The sequence below is a fragment of the Trichechus manatus genome, unplaced genomic scaffold (assembly GCF_000243295.1).
Source record: "Trichechus manatus latirostris isolate Lorelei unplaced genomic scaffold, TriManLat1.0 scaffold00092, whole genome shotgun sequence".
Lineage (NCBI taxonomy): Eukaryota > Metazoa > Chordata > Mammalia > Sirenia > Trichechidae > Trichechus > Trichechus manatus.
In genome coordinates this window covers 1,308,519-1,326,753 of record NW_004444028.1, presented here as the reverse complement: position 1 = coordinate 1,326,753, position 18,235 = coordinate 1,308,519, and the positions used below count along the sequence as shown (strand labels likewise).

Sequence of the window (18,235 nt, the reverse complement as noted above, 5' to 3'; positions counted from 1 at the left end):
TTTTTTTTTTTTTTAATGGGCACCTTTCCCAGGATTTCTATTTCCCACACATCATATGGATGTTTGTTTGTTTTTACAAGTTAACGGGACCCATGGTCTAAATTGTTCCTGAAACAGGCTCTGAAAAATCAGGTGGCTTACCTTGGCATTGCTTTGCATGAAACCACTGGCATTGCTTTGTGGAGAATCAGTTGAAAACTTTTCAGTGATCAAGCAGTGGATTTTAATTTTTTTATATTGAGGAATTGTAACAGTGAATTTGAGGATTTCCCCCTAATTTCTGACTTTGTGTAATCATTCTTGAAACCCCACACCTTGATTAAGGAAAAAGGAGAGAAAAAAAAAAAAACCAACAACTTCCAAAAGCTTTCCCTAAAGTTTGACTTTTTAGTTACAAAGTGTAGAATAACTTTCTGAAATGCCTCTGCAGGTCGTAGTGGTGGCGATGGCTCGGTTTGCTTGGGGAGAGCTTGTTTTGTTTTTAGGAGAGAGTGCACATTCTTACAAAGGAGACAGGGGAAAGTTTTACCTCTCTGTCTTTCTCCTTTTTTTTCTTCTTTTAAAGATTGGTGATAAGGAATTCTAACTACTTAATGAGATGGGAGAGGCCTCACTCCATTGGAGTGGAGGAGTCCAGGTGGAAGTTGATGGATTGGACAGGTAAAGAGAAGAGTCCCGCCCCCTCATGCCTATAGTTGGGTATATATGAGGCGACCTTAAATTATGTACAGAGAGAAAGAGAGAGGGGGACTTGAGTTCTGTTATCTTCTTAGTAGATTCATATTGTGAGGGTCTCAGAGGGGGTGGGGGGGTTGACAAAATCCTGGAGCCTGAAGAGAGGACAGCGGCATTGATCAATCTTACAGCTAACATGTTGTACCTGGAAAACAATGCCCAGACTCAATTTAGTGAGGTAAGGATTTGAGATTTTAGCACTCCATTTAGAGATTCTTTTTCTTTTAATTTTATTTTTTTATTAAAAGTTTACATATGTGTGGTTCTGGGTCACCCAATGTAATGTTTTTACAAATCGTATGTAGAAATCTCCTTATCTTGGTTAATATTTTAAGTGGTGACTGTAAGTTTTTTGTTTTTTTTTTTTTCTTTCTTAAGCAGGAGATGAAATAGAGAAAAGGAAGAAGATTCTGGGTGACATTAGATGTATGAAGAACTCCATATTCAGGAGTTTGTAAAATCACTGTTTGAGAAAGCCGATCACATTCTGCTAGATATATTGAAGGAACTCCTCTGTTGAGTGTTCACTTACCAGTAAGACCAATTGGTTAACTGTGTCTTAAGTTCTTAGCTTAGTTCTATCTCCAGACTTCAACCTAAAAGCAAATGAAGCTTTTTTTTTTTTTCCCCAAAATAATCAGGTGAGATTTTTTTTTTTAAAGCCATCTTCGTTCTGAGTTAAATCAACCCAGAGACCTGTCTAAATCCTGAGGGGACTAGAGTAGTGTTACTCTTATCTGGTGAACGACTTAGACTTTCACTGTTTAATGAAGAATAAAGTTATCTGGAAGCAGTGCATTTTCATATATGTATACATCCATAAATGTAAATGTGTGTGATAGCATATAGGATTTTGTTTAAGGAATAGATGATTTGCCTTACTGATCTCTCCTTAACAAGTTTGTCTTAGGGATTTAAATCATTGGGAAAAGGGATAAGAAAAAAAAAAAATCAACCCCTGAAGACCGTAAGACTTTGAGGAAGTTTCCTAAGGTCGAGGAGATCTAACAACAATATTAGTTTACATTCCTCAGAATAGGGCAGCTGTGTTGACACTAATCAGATGGGGGGGGGGGGTGGCGCTGGCGCGGTGTGGGGAGAGAGAGTTCAGTGTTTCGGATCAAAATGCTTGCAGGTGAATGCTTGGAAAAGTAGAAGGGATACTAAAGCTGAGCCCCTTCAAATCAAAACAAAATGCATAGTACTGGTGGGTGTTCCGGGGCAGACGGTAAAAAGAAGAGTCGCGCAAGGGCCAGCAAGGCAGGACAGCCGCTATCATACTGACCACGCTATTGTCTAGACACCTGACCTGTGTAAATATACAGGGGAAATATCAAGTTATCTAAAGAAGGAAAAGGAAGTGACTGTTTTCCTTTAAAACATCCAAGCAGGTTTGCTTGTCCTCAGTAAAGAAACTTGAGTTTCTTGTTTCGCCTTAATATTGAAAGTTAGCTTAAAATGTTACCAAACAATTCAAAAAAAAAAAAAAAAAAGGAAGTAACTTTTCAGGTTATCTTTTTGTTTTTATTTGACCCAATTTTGTCCAGCTTTCAAGCGTTAAGAAAATGATCTGTGCGTCTCATATCTGAAATTGTCTGCCTTTGTTCATTAGCTATTTCATGCAAGTGTTTATCTGCAGACCCTAGCAGACTTTCTTTAAGTCTGGGATCTAACTATGTGTGAATAGCACAAAGAGGTAGAAGTTGGTTCAGAGATATCTACTGGAAAACTATAACGTTGATGCAAAGTGGGAGGAAATAAATATTTTAAGTTATATATAATCTTATGAAAGAAAGAAAAAACCTGGATAGAAGGTATCTGTAGGAAATATTGCCTTTTATGGAGGCAAAAGAGTTCTGTTGCATGTGAGAATATGGGATCCTTACGCTGAAAGAAAATGTCGTTACATGCTTTTGAGTTTTTCAAAACTTAAGGTAAATGTGTGGTCTGGAGCTCAAAAGGCAGCGCTTGTCTGTTTTCTCGCGATGCTGCTAAGGAACATAGACGATATCTATGAAAAAATATGGCTGCACTTCCCTGCCGTCTTGCATCTGATTGCGCTTTGCTGTCAAGATGTCCGTGCGCTTCCGCTAGTGTGTATCTTCTGTGATTTCCGCGTGGCCTTGCTTTCCGTTCTATTACTTAAGGACAGCGTTGTTTTCTGTATAGTGTTACGCTTTAACGACTAGTTATCCATAAAAATGCAGCTCTGCATCTGAGTATTATGAAATGCCGACAACCTCAGGCCCCTAAGAATCTGAAATTTCATGCTAAAGCTCTAACGTTTTGGGATTCACTTTATTGTATTAACGTGTGTTAATACAGAAACAGCCATCCGCTGTTATTGCATTAAGAATGGGTTTAGAAATTGAGCAGATGGCGAATAAAAAGGCATGGAGATCCCAGTGAGCTTGAAAATTATTTTAAAACTATAAACCATTCTCTGACCTCAAATAGTTTTTTATTTGATTTGCTGTTAATTTATTCGGGTTGATAACTCAAAACCACCCTGCTTTCTCCGTGGCTTTTCCACACCTTAACTGTCACCCCATCCCCCACCCCCAAGCAGAGCTGAATTTTGGGAAGCTTTTAATGAACAGGAAAGGGTCCGGAAGGGAGGAGAACATGGGCAGGATGTAACAAGCACGGCTTAAGGTTCTACCCTTGGGTTACACTGCACAGGCCTCAAGCAAGCACCGCCAGTCTTGGAATGACACAGCCTCTGGGACTGGTCTCAGATCTGGAGAGGGAGAGGCTCAAGAGCAAGGAAATTCTTCACCGATTAAGTTTTAGTTCAACTTTCTTGCCAAAAACACTGGTTTTGGGAGACAGAGTCTTACACATTTCTCTTCAGGAAGAGATCTTTTCTAAAATTTCCCTTTTGGTGTTTTGGATGCAGAAGGAAAGGTACTTTGGTGAATGGGTTACCGTACTCTAGAATTAAATGGGACTTCAGGGCTCATATACTGAAACACTTCATTTTACCGATTGTGGGTTTTGCAATTGAGAGAGCTGTATGTGCATAAACGAGTCCCATTTACTTCACTTTTTTTTCTTCCATGAGACCCAAGGAAGATAAATATACTTCCAAGAGGAGCCATAGTAGAAGCTCCAAAACGTTTCCCATAATCAGTCGCTGTGCAAAGTTAAGTGCAACAAGAAAAGTGCTGAGGCAACAGTACAAGCTGAGTCCAGTTCATTGCCATTTAATGGACCACCCGGCCTGCATAGTTAAAGGAAATACTCTCTCCCATCCCACTACGATTTCTACTGACTGATCTTTTTTTTTTTTCTTTTTCTTTTTAAATAGGAGTAGTTTTTCTCTTGAGAATAAATAAATCTGTCGCCCTAAGTTTTCCCATGTTGTGCTTCTGAGCTGTTTGACACCATAGGAAAAAGCACAGAGGGTAAGAAGCAGAAAGTGCAGGTTTCATTTAGGTGTCAGCCAGTCTGTGTTCCTCACCGCATGCTGTGGCCTCAGGTTGCACTCCTCGTTTTACAACTGGGTGCCCTCAAGCCCAGAGGGGACTGGGAGAAAGAGATCTTAGATCACAGATGACACAGATCATACCTTCCTTCACTATTATTGGAAAACTGATTTGGTGATAATAAATCACTTATCCTTTACCTAGATAAGGAAAAGCATGTTTGTTTTGTTTTGTTTTTCAGAAGAGCAGTGATCCTCAACAGGGATGTGAGTTATGCAGTAGAACCGTGAATGAATGTCTGGGTTGTCCATAGCAACCACAAATAGCGTTCATTCTTTCATCATACCACATACATTTTCGGAACGTAAAATTGCTAAAATTTTCTTAGATGATGAGCAAATACCGAATTTAGATTCTATATTTTGCCTGTTAGGCGAGTGTGTATCTGAAGTCATGAGATTTTATGGGTATCAAGCAAGAATAGGGGTCAAATTGTTGAGAAATATTTTACTGCTAGTGCAGGCGGGATTTCTTTGAGACGTATTGATTGCTTTGATTGGAACCTGAGCCGGGAGGATAAAGGAGGTTAGGTAAAAATCTTCTCTTCACAGTATCATTATGGAATTAAATTTTTTCCCCTCTTGGATAATTTTTTTTTTTTTAACTTTTCAATTTTTCTATGTCAATAAATAAAGAAGAATGAACACAGATATCAAAAAGATAGCTCGGTGGAACACAACCTGACTTTTTCCAGAAAAGTTGTACTATTTTGAACATGAAAATTTTTCAGACTCAGTGGCCTCTCAATTTTCTTTTGAAATGTATGATACGAAAAAGGTCAGATGAGTGATGCGGCATTATTGCCCAGTGTCCATTTGGTGGAATGAGGAATCTGTGCAGAGCAGTCCAGGAGGGTTGTAGCTTTTGGAGAGAATGAATTGAAGTGTCAAGGTGAAACAGTTGATCCAAAAGTTAAGCTATGGCTATTATTCAGTGGCAGAAGAAATCGGCAAAATATGTCTTGTTAATGCAATAACTCTCTACATATTTCATATCTGCACTGACACCTTTTACTTACGTTGCACTTTGTTGCTATTCATGAATGGTAGTGATGAGGAGGAGAAGTGATGGTTAGAAGGACCGATTTACTTATTTTTAATAAATTTTTACTATCAGTTGTGTATAAGCGGTACATAGGCTATAAAGATGAGGGAGAAACAGTTTCTACATTGGAGAAGTATATAGTTCATAGGAGGAATGAAGCAGACATGTAGACAGTTACAATACACTTAAGGGCAGACCTTCTGTGTCATAGGAGAAGTGTGAGCAAGATAATATAAAAAGAGATCTCCTCCAAGTAGAAGGATCAAGAAGGTCTGCACGTATATGTAGGATGCAGCTGCACCTGGACGGGCAGGTAGAACTTCCGAAGTCCTAGAAATATGAGAGAGAAGGAGGATTTCAGGTGAAGAAATAAGCACCAGCAAAGGCACAGAGGTCGGATGATTGCTGCTGCACTCCTAAGTGTCAAACAGTTCAGATAGAATTGAAAGTATGAGAGAATCAGGAAATCAAGTTGGAAAGGTAAGATGGAGTGGCTTATGGAGGGCCATAACACTGAGCAGAGAGTGAATTTAATACAGTGGCTGCAGCAAGCCACGGAAGGGGTTTGCACGGAGGAATGGCGTATTTGGAACTCTGCTAAAGAACACTCAAGAAGAATAAATGGCTTTGTTCAAGACTCCCTGGAAACATTAAAATGCATTTCTCTGCATCACACATTGGCTGCCATTTTCCAGGAATATCCATCACTTTTCTGGGACGGTTTGCAGCAATAGGAATGGATTGTTTCTAAAGTTTCATACAACTTGGGTATTCTCTGCCCATAACTTTCTGTAACATCCGTGGCCCCTGCCATAGATAAGCTGGGAGCCATTAGTCTTGCCTTGCTTGGATATTTCTTATGTATGCCTACTATTTCAGAGTAATTATTAATAACATTGCCTTTAACTTTCAAAAGTGTCCCACTTTAGAAGATAAATCTTACCTTATAGATAAGCCTCAACTCTTTATTTCATCATTTTCCTTGAAACCCCACCCCAAAATGAGAAAGCAAAATAAATAGATCTAGCTGCCAATGATGCATTGATTTTGATACCCCGGATGCAAACCGCTTAGATAATTTTTCCCACGAAAAGAAGCATTTTCTTGCAACCCAATACTTTACTGAGGGCTCATTAAGAACAGTTACTGTGCCAGCACCTTGAGGAAATCAGAAATGAGCAAGTCCCAGGCTTGGCTTCTGAGAATTCAGTCCGAGGGAGTCTAAGAGTTTTTCGTAGATGGTTGCAGTATTCAACAGAATGTGGTCAGGGATGCGAACAACTCTCAGAGACAGTGAAACGGGGTGAAAAAGGTTCATGATGCAAGTACTGTTTCACGTGGTTTGCGGAGTAGAGTCAGCCGAGGAGGAGAGAGGGAAGGTCATTCTGGCTAGAAGGTAGAACATGAACCAAAGTGCAAGGAGGAACTGCCTAAGAGCCGAGGAAGTGGGATGGTATAGTGATTTGAAAAGAGAATGTGTTGGTTTAAACACTGATCTGTATTTGATACTTACGACAAAATGGAAAAGTCGTCACAACAACAAAAGATGGTGGAGTCTTTTACTAAAAGCTGGAACCCAAGTGTGTTTTGAAAGCTCGGAAAGTGTTCAACATGTGAGATCCGAAATGTTGACTATGTGATTTAGGGGTGGTAAGTAGCATCATGCAGGGAGGGAGAATTAACCCAAATGGTTTTTAGGGCTGGGGGAGGTTGTGGGGTCCCTGTTCCCATTTTCTAAGACTTCTACAGAGATGGTGTCTTACCCATTAAAGGGACTTGGTAATTACGTTTTAAAATTAATCAAAATCTAGAAACAAAAGTCAGACTGACTTCCGACGTAATTAGGAGCTAGCTTTATTTATTGAATAGGCATCTCAGAATAAGGAGAAGGAAACCTTTTTCTCTGGTTACTGCTCTGAACACACGCAGTAATCCCAGAGCTAAATGTGTGCGTGAATATACCAACTATGATGTTGCTTAAGATGAGAATATCAACTGGGAAATAACAGAGCAGAAGAAAATACAAATGTCCCATTAAAAACGAACAAACCACCCCCACCACCCACCAAATAAACAAACAACAACAAAATTAAAATCTTGGTATCTCAAATTAAAATATGTATATATTTTCCATAAAGTTTGCCGATTTCATTTTGGGCAAGGATACACATTTGTATTTAGGATTTGAAGACAAAAAAAAAAAAAAAAGGCCAGACTTATTGGACCGGTAGAGACTAGATGAACCCCTGAGACTAATGCCCTGAGATACTCTTTAAACTTGGAATTCAAACCATTCACAGAGGGTCGCCTATCAGCCAAATGACAGACTAGCCCATAAAATAAATATCACCTGTGAGTACTGTGCTCCTTGAAATAATAGTCTAGATGAAACCAAATGGTTAACATTTAACTTAGACCAAAGATGAGATTAGGAGGGACAGGGACGCTAGATTAAAGCAAACAGAACAACCAAAATGGAAATAATGAGAGTGCTGATATATTGTGACGAATGCAACCAATGTCATTGAACGATATGCATAGAAATTGTTAAATGAGAACCTCATTTCCTATGTATACTTTCACCAAAACACAATAAAGTATTTAAAAACAAAAAACAATGACAAAAAGATTTGCAGAGAGACACTGGGAGGAGATACGTCTTTAAACACATTAATATAACGTCCTCTCCTCCACAACCTCCTTCATCACATCTGTCTCACCTAGGAAGAAAACGTAGGCAACTGAAGAGATAATAGTGGGGCAGGCAAGGGTAGGCCCTTGGGGAGGAAACTCAGCGATTTGAAGTAAAAGCAAAGGTAGGGAATAGGAGGGAAAACTCGGCTTTATAATAAATAGGGGACATCAAGCTTGTATCTTATTCTTTTCTCTTTGTTACCAACATAATCCTCCACTTCCCTGAAATGGATTTTGAAGGTATCAGTGTTAGCGTATGATTGTCCTGCTTTTAACCTGGTGCAGGTATTTGGGGAAACAGTGAAATTTCACAAATGATGCAATGCCATACAACCTTCTTTGAAGAAATAATTACACGAAGTCCTTTCAGGGATAGTGCTTTATACTTCCCCACATTTGATTTCCTTATTTGGTCTGAGAATATAGCACACTTCTACTATTCAGGAAGCCCTGGTGGTTAAGAGCTTGGCTGCTAACCAAAAGGTCGGCAGTTCGAATCCACTAGCCACTCCTTGGAAACCGTATGGGGTAGTTCTGCTCTGTGCTACAGGGTCGCTATGAGTCAGAATCGACTTGATGGCAACGGGTTTGGTTTGGTTTTTTAATACTATTCAGAAGATATTCCTTTCCATTTTCTGCAAAAGGAAAATCTTGGAAATTTCTCATTTCCAAATGTATTTAATGTTTGATAATGACTAACTTTTTATATCCTATTATGTACTCTTAAATGCAATTGTTTGAGTTTCTTTTCCAAGGGCAAAATAAAATTGGACTGTGGTGTAGATGCTAGCTGTGATGGCTTCAGCAGATAATGTTCACCTGTCAATTTAAAATTCAGTAACTGGTATTAAGATAAAGCACATGTTGGTTCTAGGTGGGGGAATAACTTGCAAGAAGAAAACATTTCTGGAATGTTAGTGTGTGTGTGCAGAGTGTAAATTGATATCTCGTGCAAGTGTGTAACCTGAATTGCATCTTGTCTGTGTTTCTTGAACGGCCAGAAAAAAAAAGATTTCCTTATAAAAGCTAAAAGAAGAAATTTTGAGTCAAGCTGTGGTGTGTTGCCAGAGGCGGAAATGCGTGAAACGCTCTCTCCAGCTATTCTGGAAGCACTACAAAAGAAAGAGGCCTACTTTCTTATTGGTTCTAAAGCCACTAATAGATGCAGTTTAGTCTAATACCCCATATGAGAATTACCACCCCCAAAGTGAGCTTGCTTTGGAAAGAACACTGTACAGGCATTTTCTCTTTGCCTTTTAAGCTTGCGCAAAACACCCAAAGGGGCCATTTTCAATCCAGACAGTGATCTTTCTCAAGTTTATTCTCTCTCAGATCTCAGAGACAAGGGCGAATATGCCCTGTTTACTCAAATCAGTCTGGATTAGTGTCACTCTATGGACGGAATCAGAATTAAAAGGAAAACCATTACCCTCTCTAAGGGCAACATCAGATGTTTGGGGAATGGCTTGATTACTTTTAAATAGACCATGAGCGTCTTTGTCACCAGACTCATGCTGAGGACTGGACAAGGTACACAGAAAGAAGTGTAATGCTGGGAGAGGCAGGAATCGAGTTACTGTCCCCAGGCCTGCGCAGTTATTTCAGTAGACCCGCCCAAAGCGCTCGGGAGGCTGAAAATTGGGAGTGAGCTTTTCAAAGAAGTGGGTTTCTCTTTCTGCATCCTTTCTACTCTCTCCCTCCAACATCCACCCCCAAAATATTCTTTCTTTCCAAGTGAAATACTTTCCATTCTTTAAGGCCTGGCTGAGGAGGTACTTCTTCCTTAAAAATTTCTCAGATGTCCCCATTCTGAATAACCTCTGAATTCTTTTTGTTTTTTCTTTTAATTACTGTGTTCCTCCCTCATTTTTGAGTGTACCAGGTTCCCTCTCTCCCTGTCTAGACTGAAGGCTCTTCAAGGGTAGAGGATGTGCCATTTTTACCTCTGTATCCTCTACAGGGCCACTAACTTGTGTTCCCTGACTATATGGGAGCATATGGACGCTCTTGCTCAAAGCGGTACATTCAAATAGAAATATAGTGTGCATGCTTACCAAAAGGACTCTTTGTCTATAAGCGGCCTATGCAGAAAGCAAAGCAACTACACCCACTATATAAGCCTTGTCCACCAGAACATTATACAGATCACAAAATCATGTGGTTTTCCTTGACATCCTCCAAGTCTTTTTTATTTATTTGGTTTTAATGAGTCCGGGTATTTTTTCCCACTATACTTCAAGTGGCAAGCAAGTTTTCAAAAGACCAGGGCATCCATGAGGAAGGCATGACATGTACTCTGTCCGAGGTAAATAGTGTAAAGTATGCACTGCTTTCACGTAATTGATTACCCGCGGAGACAGAGAATGTGTTTGATTTTTTTTAAAAAAAACTAAGCAGATTGGATTTTTATCTTGCTTGGCAGTCATTTTTTAAAAGTGTTTACTTGCTTCCACACTGTTCCCTGGGTTTAGTTTGCCCACTGCATGCCTCTCGATCATCACCAGAGATGTGGGTGGTTTGCTCTGGGTGAATAAGCCTGATGAATTGCAAACACTTCTCCATTTTATTTTCTATGGTGTTATTACTAAGGATGTCAGAGAAATCTTTAAGTCATTTTGCCCTCAAACGTGGTATCTCAGCTTTTTTTTTTTTTTTTTTTTTTGAGCTGTTGTAATTATTAAACTGAATGATTGATTGTTACTTTTAGAATGGAGTACATAGAATGAAATGAATAGATGGGTGTCTTTTCAAAGTAAGGCATGTGTTCTGCAGAGCCGGCAGCTTCAGTTTCATTTTGCAGCTAAAAGGGACAGCGTAAAGGAACACTCCAAAGTTATGTAAGGCACCAAGTCTGATTACAAAGCATAATAAATCACTAAAAAACTTTGTCTCAAATATGAAAAAGGTAGCAGAGAATTTGGCAGATGAAAGCAAATTAGACCTCATTCGACTCCTCATTTAACTATGTCCATAGACAATAGTAAGACTGAGTAGTACACTTCTTGCTTCATGCTTCAGTTTTCCATTTGCACCTAAAGGCTAAGGATGCCAACCTCTGCGCGGGTGTTACAAGTTCTGGGAAATGAAGTCAGGAATGTATACCATTTGCAAGAAATGGTTTGTAAGTGTTATAAACTACAGTCTTAGTTCCTCAAAACGTAGTTTGTAAACCGTTAATTATGACATTATTCTAAACTGAACTCTGGCTGAGTTGAAAATCATGGAAATCAGAGGGAGGGGGACCTACCTACTAGAAATTACGGCTTACTTTAAACCTGTTTCTGGGTGGTTTCTTTCCAAAGCAACTTGTATCTTGGACACACAAGCATCATCAATAGGAGGTGAATAATTCCGTGATCACAGAGATTTGCATACTCATTGCTGACCTAGATGCATTTGAAACAAAATGTAAACTATCAGGTAAAAAACACTGTCTTGGCACAACAGTGTGTGTGTTTCTTTTAAGGAAGTAGAAGCTCATTAATAAACTTCCCAGCGAGGTGTGAGCTACTGAGTATTACTCACGGCCTTGTGAGTGACAGGACTGGCTATTCTGTGACTTGTTCCCACAAAAGTTAATGCTGAAAACACAATTCCCACCTACCAAGACAAAGCCGAGCACAAATTAAAGGTCAGAGAGATTATTCAGGGCTGCACTATACCATTCTCCTGGCAGTAGTATGGAAAGAGATGAAGCCAATCTGGAGACAGACTCCCTTCAGAATAAAAATCAGTACTTTTTGTCTCGATTTTTGTATGTTGTTAGAATAAAATAGATACTTTCCAAAGTGATTATCATTTTGCAGTGCTTTGCATTTATTCTTTAATAAATATTTTCTGAGCATCTACTACGTCTGTTCCAGGTACTGGGGATTTAGCATTAAACAAGCCAGATACTGTTGCTCATAAATTTATAGTCTAGCAGAGAAGACTGATTTTAAAAAATATATCTATAGAGACAATTAATTTCAGTTATGATTACGTGATACAAAGGGGAAGTTAGAGTGCTATCAAGTGTGAAACAAGGGGAATAACCTACCTGGACAATCAAAGAAGACGTCTCCTTAGAGAGGACGTTTAAGCTAAAACTGAAAGATATGTTGGGAAACAATCAGGGAATAGGATTGTCGTTGTCGTTAGCTGCCATACCATTGGCCCCTTATTCATGGCAACCCCGTGCACAATGGAAAGAGATGCTGCCCCGTCCTGAGTCATCCCCGTGATCTGTTGTGGATAAGAGCATTGTGATCCGCAGGATTCCATTGGCTGATTTTCAGAGGTAGATCATCAGGCGTTTCTTTCTAGCCTCTTTTAGTCAGGAAGCTTCACTGAAACGTCTTTAGCACTATAGCAACATACAAGCCTCCACTGACAGATGGGTGGTAGCTGCACATGAGCTGCATTGGCCGGAAATCGAACACTGATCTCCTGCATGGGAGGCAAGAATTCTACCATTGAACCACCACTGCCCCCAGGGAATAGGATAGGGTATGGATTTTCTAAGTAGAAAGATGTGTGTGTGTGTAAAAGACTTGAGGACTGAAGGAGCTTGCCTTTGAAAAACGGAAGGAAGGCCCATGTGGTCTTTCTTCCTTCAATCAGCAAAGACAAGAGCTCCAAACATTGCCTCATAGACCATTTTAAAGACCTGGTACCTTTATTCTAAGAGAACAATAAGCCCTTCAAGGTATTGAAGCTTTCAAATGACAGGATCATGACTGGATTTCCTTGAGTTTCAAGTGGTAGCACCAAAGAGATGGACCTCTAGCTCTTTTTTGTCATTTATACCCAAAGACAGCTTTCTATTCTGTCTTTGATAAGTGCAAAACATTTCCCTTAGATATAAGAGGTGTACGTTCCTTGAGTGTAACTTTAAGATAAAAATCCCAGGCAGAAATTTGAGTGACTGCTATTTACATGTGATCAGAATGAAGGATATAGGACAAATTAAGGATTAAGAAAGCGGGTTCTCAAGCCAGATTTACTGGTTTTACATTCGGGCTCTGTCAGTTACCACCTCAGGCAAGTTACCTAATCTTACAGAGCTTCAGTTTCCTCATCTATAAAATATGTATAAACATGGGATAAAAATGCTACATATCTCCTGAGGAATAAATGAGTAAATACATGTAATGTACTTGAACAGTCTAAGGCACACAGTAAGAACTCAATAAGGGTATTAATAATAGTAGTAGTAGTAATAGCTAAACCTCTTTGCATATAGAGGAGCCCTGGCGGTGCAGTAGTTAAGAGCTCGGCTGCTAACCAAAAGGTTGGCAGTTCGAATCCACCTGCTGCTCCTTGGAAACTCTATGGGGCCGTTCTTCTCTGTCCTAGAGTCAGAATCGACTTGACAGCAACGGGTTTGTTTTGGGTTTGGTTTTGCCTAGAGAGGATTGAATACGGATGCTAAATATACTTCAGTTGTTTTTTTTTTTTTTTTTACTCTTGATGGTCATTATTATTTTGTTGAAACTGACGTATCTTCAGTTTCATGTCATGGTGAGCAAAGTTACCTCCTGTGATAAAATATTAACCACATCTAATCCCATTGTTTTAAGTCATAGTTTCTCATATGAGTTAGACAGATACACTATCAAAATTATTTGTAAAATTTTCAACTACGGGTAAAATCTGCTGAGCGTCCGAAGTCATCATGGTGTGCTTTTCATATAGATGGCATAACCTTCCCGAAAGAATTTCATTATTGACTATGTCCTCTAAACATCACCATTAATCTGCTAAATAGAGATATTGAAACATAGTCATTGTCCTAGATTGAAAATGGCCTCTAATTTACTTTTGTTCTGACTTTAATAAATAGCTCTTGGTTCACTTTGAACGAATTGACATTCTGAATAGTTTTCTCTAATATCTGCGACAAGAAATACTGAATATTAAAATTACACCTCTCTGCTCTCAGCTAAGCTTAACGCTTCCTTGGCAGGTAATGGTGATGCCAGTTCAATTTAGAAGCGAGATGCCTCACAATTTTTATTCTGTTTATGTGTCATCATCATTAGAATGAAGAACTTGCTAAAAATCTTAGAATTTAATGTTTATTTTTCTTTCAGTGAGCTCTACAAATTTAGCGATAGTTGCATCGAATTTTGACTTCAATACATTTCAAACGTCCTTGCTTTTCAAATGCTGTCTAGTATTTGTTGACATTGTTGTCCACCTGATCAGCCAGCTTTGTGTTTATTTGTCTCACCTGCTGTCCTCTGGCATTGGAGGGGACTTTTAGGCGGCTTTCAAGTTATGGAATCTGGTCCTTCAAAGGACTCTTGACACTTTGTGTCAGAAGAGAAAACATTCCGGGAAACTTCTCGCCTACTGTCTTCTTCGTGTGTGTGTACTTAAATGCTTTATCCTTACATTTTGTACATTACAGGTATGACCATATTTTACCTGCAAACATTCACTCTTTACCATCATTTTAAAAGACACAAGAAGTGAAATATTTTACACCTAACAAAGTCTGGTTTTGAGAACAATGTGATGGTAAATAAATCCTTAAGCAGGAAGAATGGTGCTTTAACTTGACATTATAGTACAAATGTCTTCTTGACCCCGAATGGAGCACTTCAAGTCAATTGTCTTTAATTCTAGCATCAAACAAACCATCATTCTTTGAGGTGAGGCAGGTGGTAGAAGACGAAAAAATGACAAGCATTTTTCCCTCAGGCAGTGCTTGTTGAAAAGTCACTATCCTGCCGATATTTGGGGCTGAAAATGTAGTACTGTCCGCTACAGTATAATCGAACAAATGCTTTGGAAAGCCAGGGTCATGAAGAAAACTGTTTTCTTTTCCCAGGAGGGGGCTTTAAATGTTCACAAAAGCTCCTCCATGAAGCCTGAGGTGAAAGATTCTATCACTTGAGGAAGCTATATTTGCTGCCTGAAACAGTTTAGACTTCCAGGTTTGGCCTGGCAAATTCATACCAAAAAAAAAAAAAAAAGCTATCTTAGACTTTTTTGAAAGCAGTCTCATCTCATTATTCCAAAAGAGCTTCACAAATGAGGATGGCCATAACTTACAGAACGTGAGAACTGGCGCGTCCTTTATGTTTTATCATCAGATTCAACGACCTCATTTTATACACTGTTTACTTTATAGGAAACTATGGTTCAAATTGTGCAAGCATCTTGCCCAGGGGTACACAGCATGTTAGTGGCAGTGTTGGGGCTTAGATCTCACGTCATCTAGTCTAAGTCCGAAGTTCTTTCCCGTGACTAGAATCCATACAAGACTTTAAGGAGTGCTGAGGGAGATTCAATTCCCTAGACTCATCTCACGGTGAGTCGAGGATGATCAATGAAATTTCTTCCAAATGAAACTTGGACAAGGTATTGTTTCCTGTAACAAAGATCCATTTGAACTAAGATAAACAAATTATAATTATATATCCCGACGGTAAACTCTCCTACCCTGATTTGGCTCTCCTTCCATTTCTTATGAACCTCTTGGCAATGCATTGTTGGCTGTTGCCATAAATTAGCAATTACAGATAGTAATACCTGGGGGGAGAAGTTATGAAATTTCCCTTACACACATGTTGGAGGAGATAGATCTTCAGAAATACAAACTCTACCTGAGTCATGTATTACAGCAAACCCTGTATCTGTTGCACTGGTTAAATGACTTGGTTGAAATCTGTTTTTGATGTTGAATTCTTTCATAAGAAAGTTATTACATCTTCAACTTTAGGTAAGCAAAAATGCAAGTATTCAATACTGAGCATTGCTTACAGCAATATATACTGATACATTATTGCTGTACTGATAAGGAAATGCAGGCCCGTATTATATTCAGAATCTAAGATCATTACATGAATGTAATGCAAGAAAGGCAAAATGAAATTGCAGGGATAGTATTCATAGGACACTTTTAAAGCAGTAACTGGTCAAGAAAATCCCTGAAGTGGCCCAAACGGTTAAGCACTCCATTAGTAGCTGAGAGGTTCGTGGTTCGAGCCCACCCAGAGGTGCCTGAAACATTTTAGATTTCTAGGAAGACAGGCCTGGCAATCTCCTTCCAAAAGGTCACAGTCTTGAAAACCCTATGGAGCAGTTCTACTCTGCGCACACACGGGGTTGCCACGAGTCAGAATCAACTCGACGGCAAATAATACAACAGTGAGGAAAAACCTAGCTTCCGTATTGCTACTGTTGCAGGCATCTGAATTGTAGTGTGTGAAGAAATAAATCAGAGGCTGTCAATGGCTATGAGAGTGCAAAAGGACTTATGGAAGGAGAGAGAAAGAAAACATGGTTCCCTGTATTGATTTGGAAATTTGTATTGTTACACTTGCTCTATCCTAATAGTGAAAGCAAATAGTTCGAGAATATTTGTAGTCCTACATTTATCACACCAGCTCCTTGTTTCAGAATCCCCTCGGGTGTTCTGAGATTACTTGGAGTGGGTGAAGTCCCTGTGACAGTCCTTTCTGTGGTCTCATCAGCTCGTCTGTGAGAAACCAGAATAGACTCCAGCGACAGACACCGATGATTTTCCAGTGTCTAAGCTGTGAGTCTTCTGTATCAGTTATTTTATAAGAAATGAAGCATCTGTTTGAATTCAGAGGCAATCAATTTGTTCTACTTTATTGGTTGCATAGTAGATATTAAAAAATTGTGTTCGTTTTTGCCTTTTATATGTTGTGGAAAGAAAACTGTCTCTCTTTTCAGACATGATGGGATATATGACTTTTTTCATTCATTCGTTGCTTCAACCAACTTTGAATTGGAGTGCCTGCAGATCAAGATACCTTTTGGTTGGAAGGGGAGAATCTACTTCCTACTTCCTTTCAAATATTCTAGAAACTCTTGTTGCATAAGAAAACACATGGGACATATGGAATCACATAGAGCTTTGTTGGATCAGAACTTCTTCCGAGGGCAGTTTTTGTGCGTGCTATCGAAGTCTCATGTTCTAATTTCTGAGACTCTTTTATCTGTCATTGTAAATCATGAGGCATTGAATTAGCATCTTAGCATGATACTTATAAAATACCCCCTCTGTGTTTATGGAATTGCCTACCAGTGAAGAAGGCTCATCATACTGCTCCCTTCACCCTACCAGCTTCACTTCGGTGGAAAATAAGGGCTAGGCATTATTCACATTGATCTGGGCACAGGGCTGTTTAGTCACACAGGACCCTGTGCTTTGTTTAATACTCTGCTGTCACTGTTTTGAAATTCTTAATCATCTACGAACAAAAGACCTTGCATTTTCATTTTGCACTGGTCCTTGCAAACTATATAACTGCTCCTGCCTGGCTAGCACTTGTTCTTGGCTGTGCTGATCTGCCCCTCAGCATCCCATCATACTCTGTAAACATGTCCAATCTCCCTTCAGTAGGAAGAGAATAAGCGAGCTAAACCCTTTCTTTTCTTTCTTGTTTTTGATGAAATATTTTTAAAACTAACTTCTAAAATATTGCTTCTTATGGCACTGTTAGGACTTACTGATTTTTAATAAGGCTGTAAGAAATATTCAAGTAGATTTCCAATCATACAATCCTTATTATGGTGAATTTGTTGTTGTTTGTGTTCATTTTAGGCTAACTCAAAGTAAGCAGTGTTGGTTTTATACTTTTTTTTTTTCTGGCAATTGATTATACTACTTGGCTTATGTTTCTTTACAGCATAATTTGGGAACAATTTAAATTGAAATGTTTTCTCATTTTTATCATGGGTTTAAAAAAAACGGCTGCCATCGGCTCAATTCCACCCTACAGTAACCCTAGAGGACAGAGTAGAACTGCCCCACAAGGTTTCCAAGGACTGAATGGTGGATTTGAACTGCCAGTCTCCTGGTTAGCAGCTGTATCACTTAACCACTGGGCCACCAGGGCTCCAATGGATAGCAAGCAGCTTTTTGCCCAATCCTGAGAAAACTAGCTTTATGTTATATAAATTGAGGTATGAAAGTATGTTATATAAATTGAAGCATGAACATTGGTAGCAAGTCCTCTGTGGGTTAAGTAAAATATTTTACCCAGAACTGTATGGAATTAAAAACTAAAACACTTAGAAGTATACCCATTAGCACCCAGAGTGCTATTAATAATTTTCGGAATACAGTTTCTACTTCTTTGGTGCCACCCAGAATGTTCAGTCTTACGGCTCTTCTGGGGGTCTCCTTTGTGACTCAAAGGTAAACGGAGTTTCCTTTTCTCTTAAGTCTTTGGAGAAGGCCTGAGTGTTTGCTCACTAGCTTTTAAAGCAGGGTCCCAAAACTTTTCTCTTTACATATATTGAAAAAAAAA

General features: G+C 39.1%; 1 protein-coding gene across 8 annotated transcripts in view; it reads left to right on the top strand.

The window, feature by feature from the left end:
- The window catches only part of TP63 (tumor protein p63), a 234,316-nt gene that overhangs the window by 134,787 nt on the left and 81,294 nt on the right, over nucleotides 1–18,235 (top strand). For 3 of the 8 annotated variants that reach the window (XM_004382233.1, XM_023736771.1, XM_004382235.2), the window contains exon 1: nucleotides 736–913. The exons of 4 other annotated variants lie outside the window; for them this stretch is intronic. In XM_004382233.1, coding sequence (XP_004382290.1) covers nucleotides 872–913 — 42 coding nt within the window. In that variant the 5' untranslated portion in view covers nucleotides 736–871. Of the gene's footprint in view, nucleotides 1–735; nucleotides 914–18,235 lie in introns of those variants that run through there. One more of the 8 variants, XM_023736772.1, reaches the window with a different exon arrangement.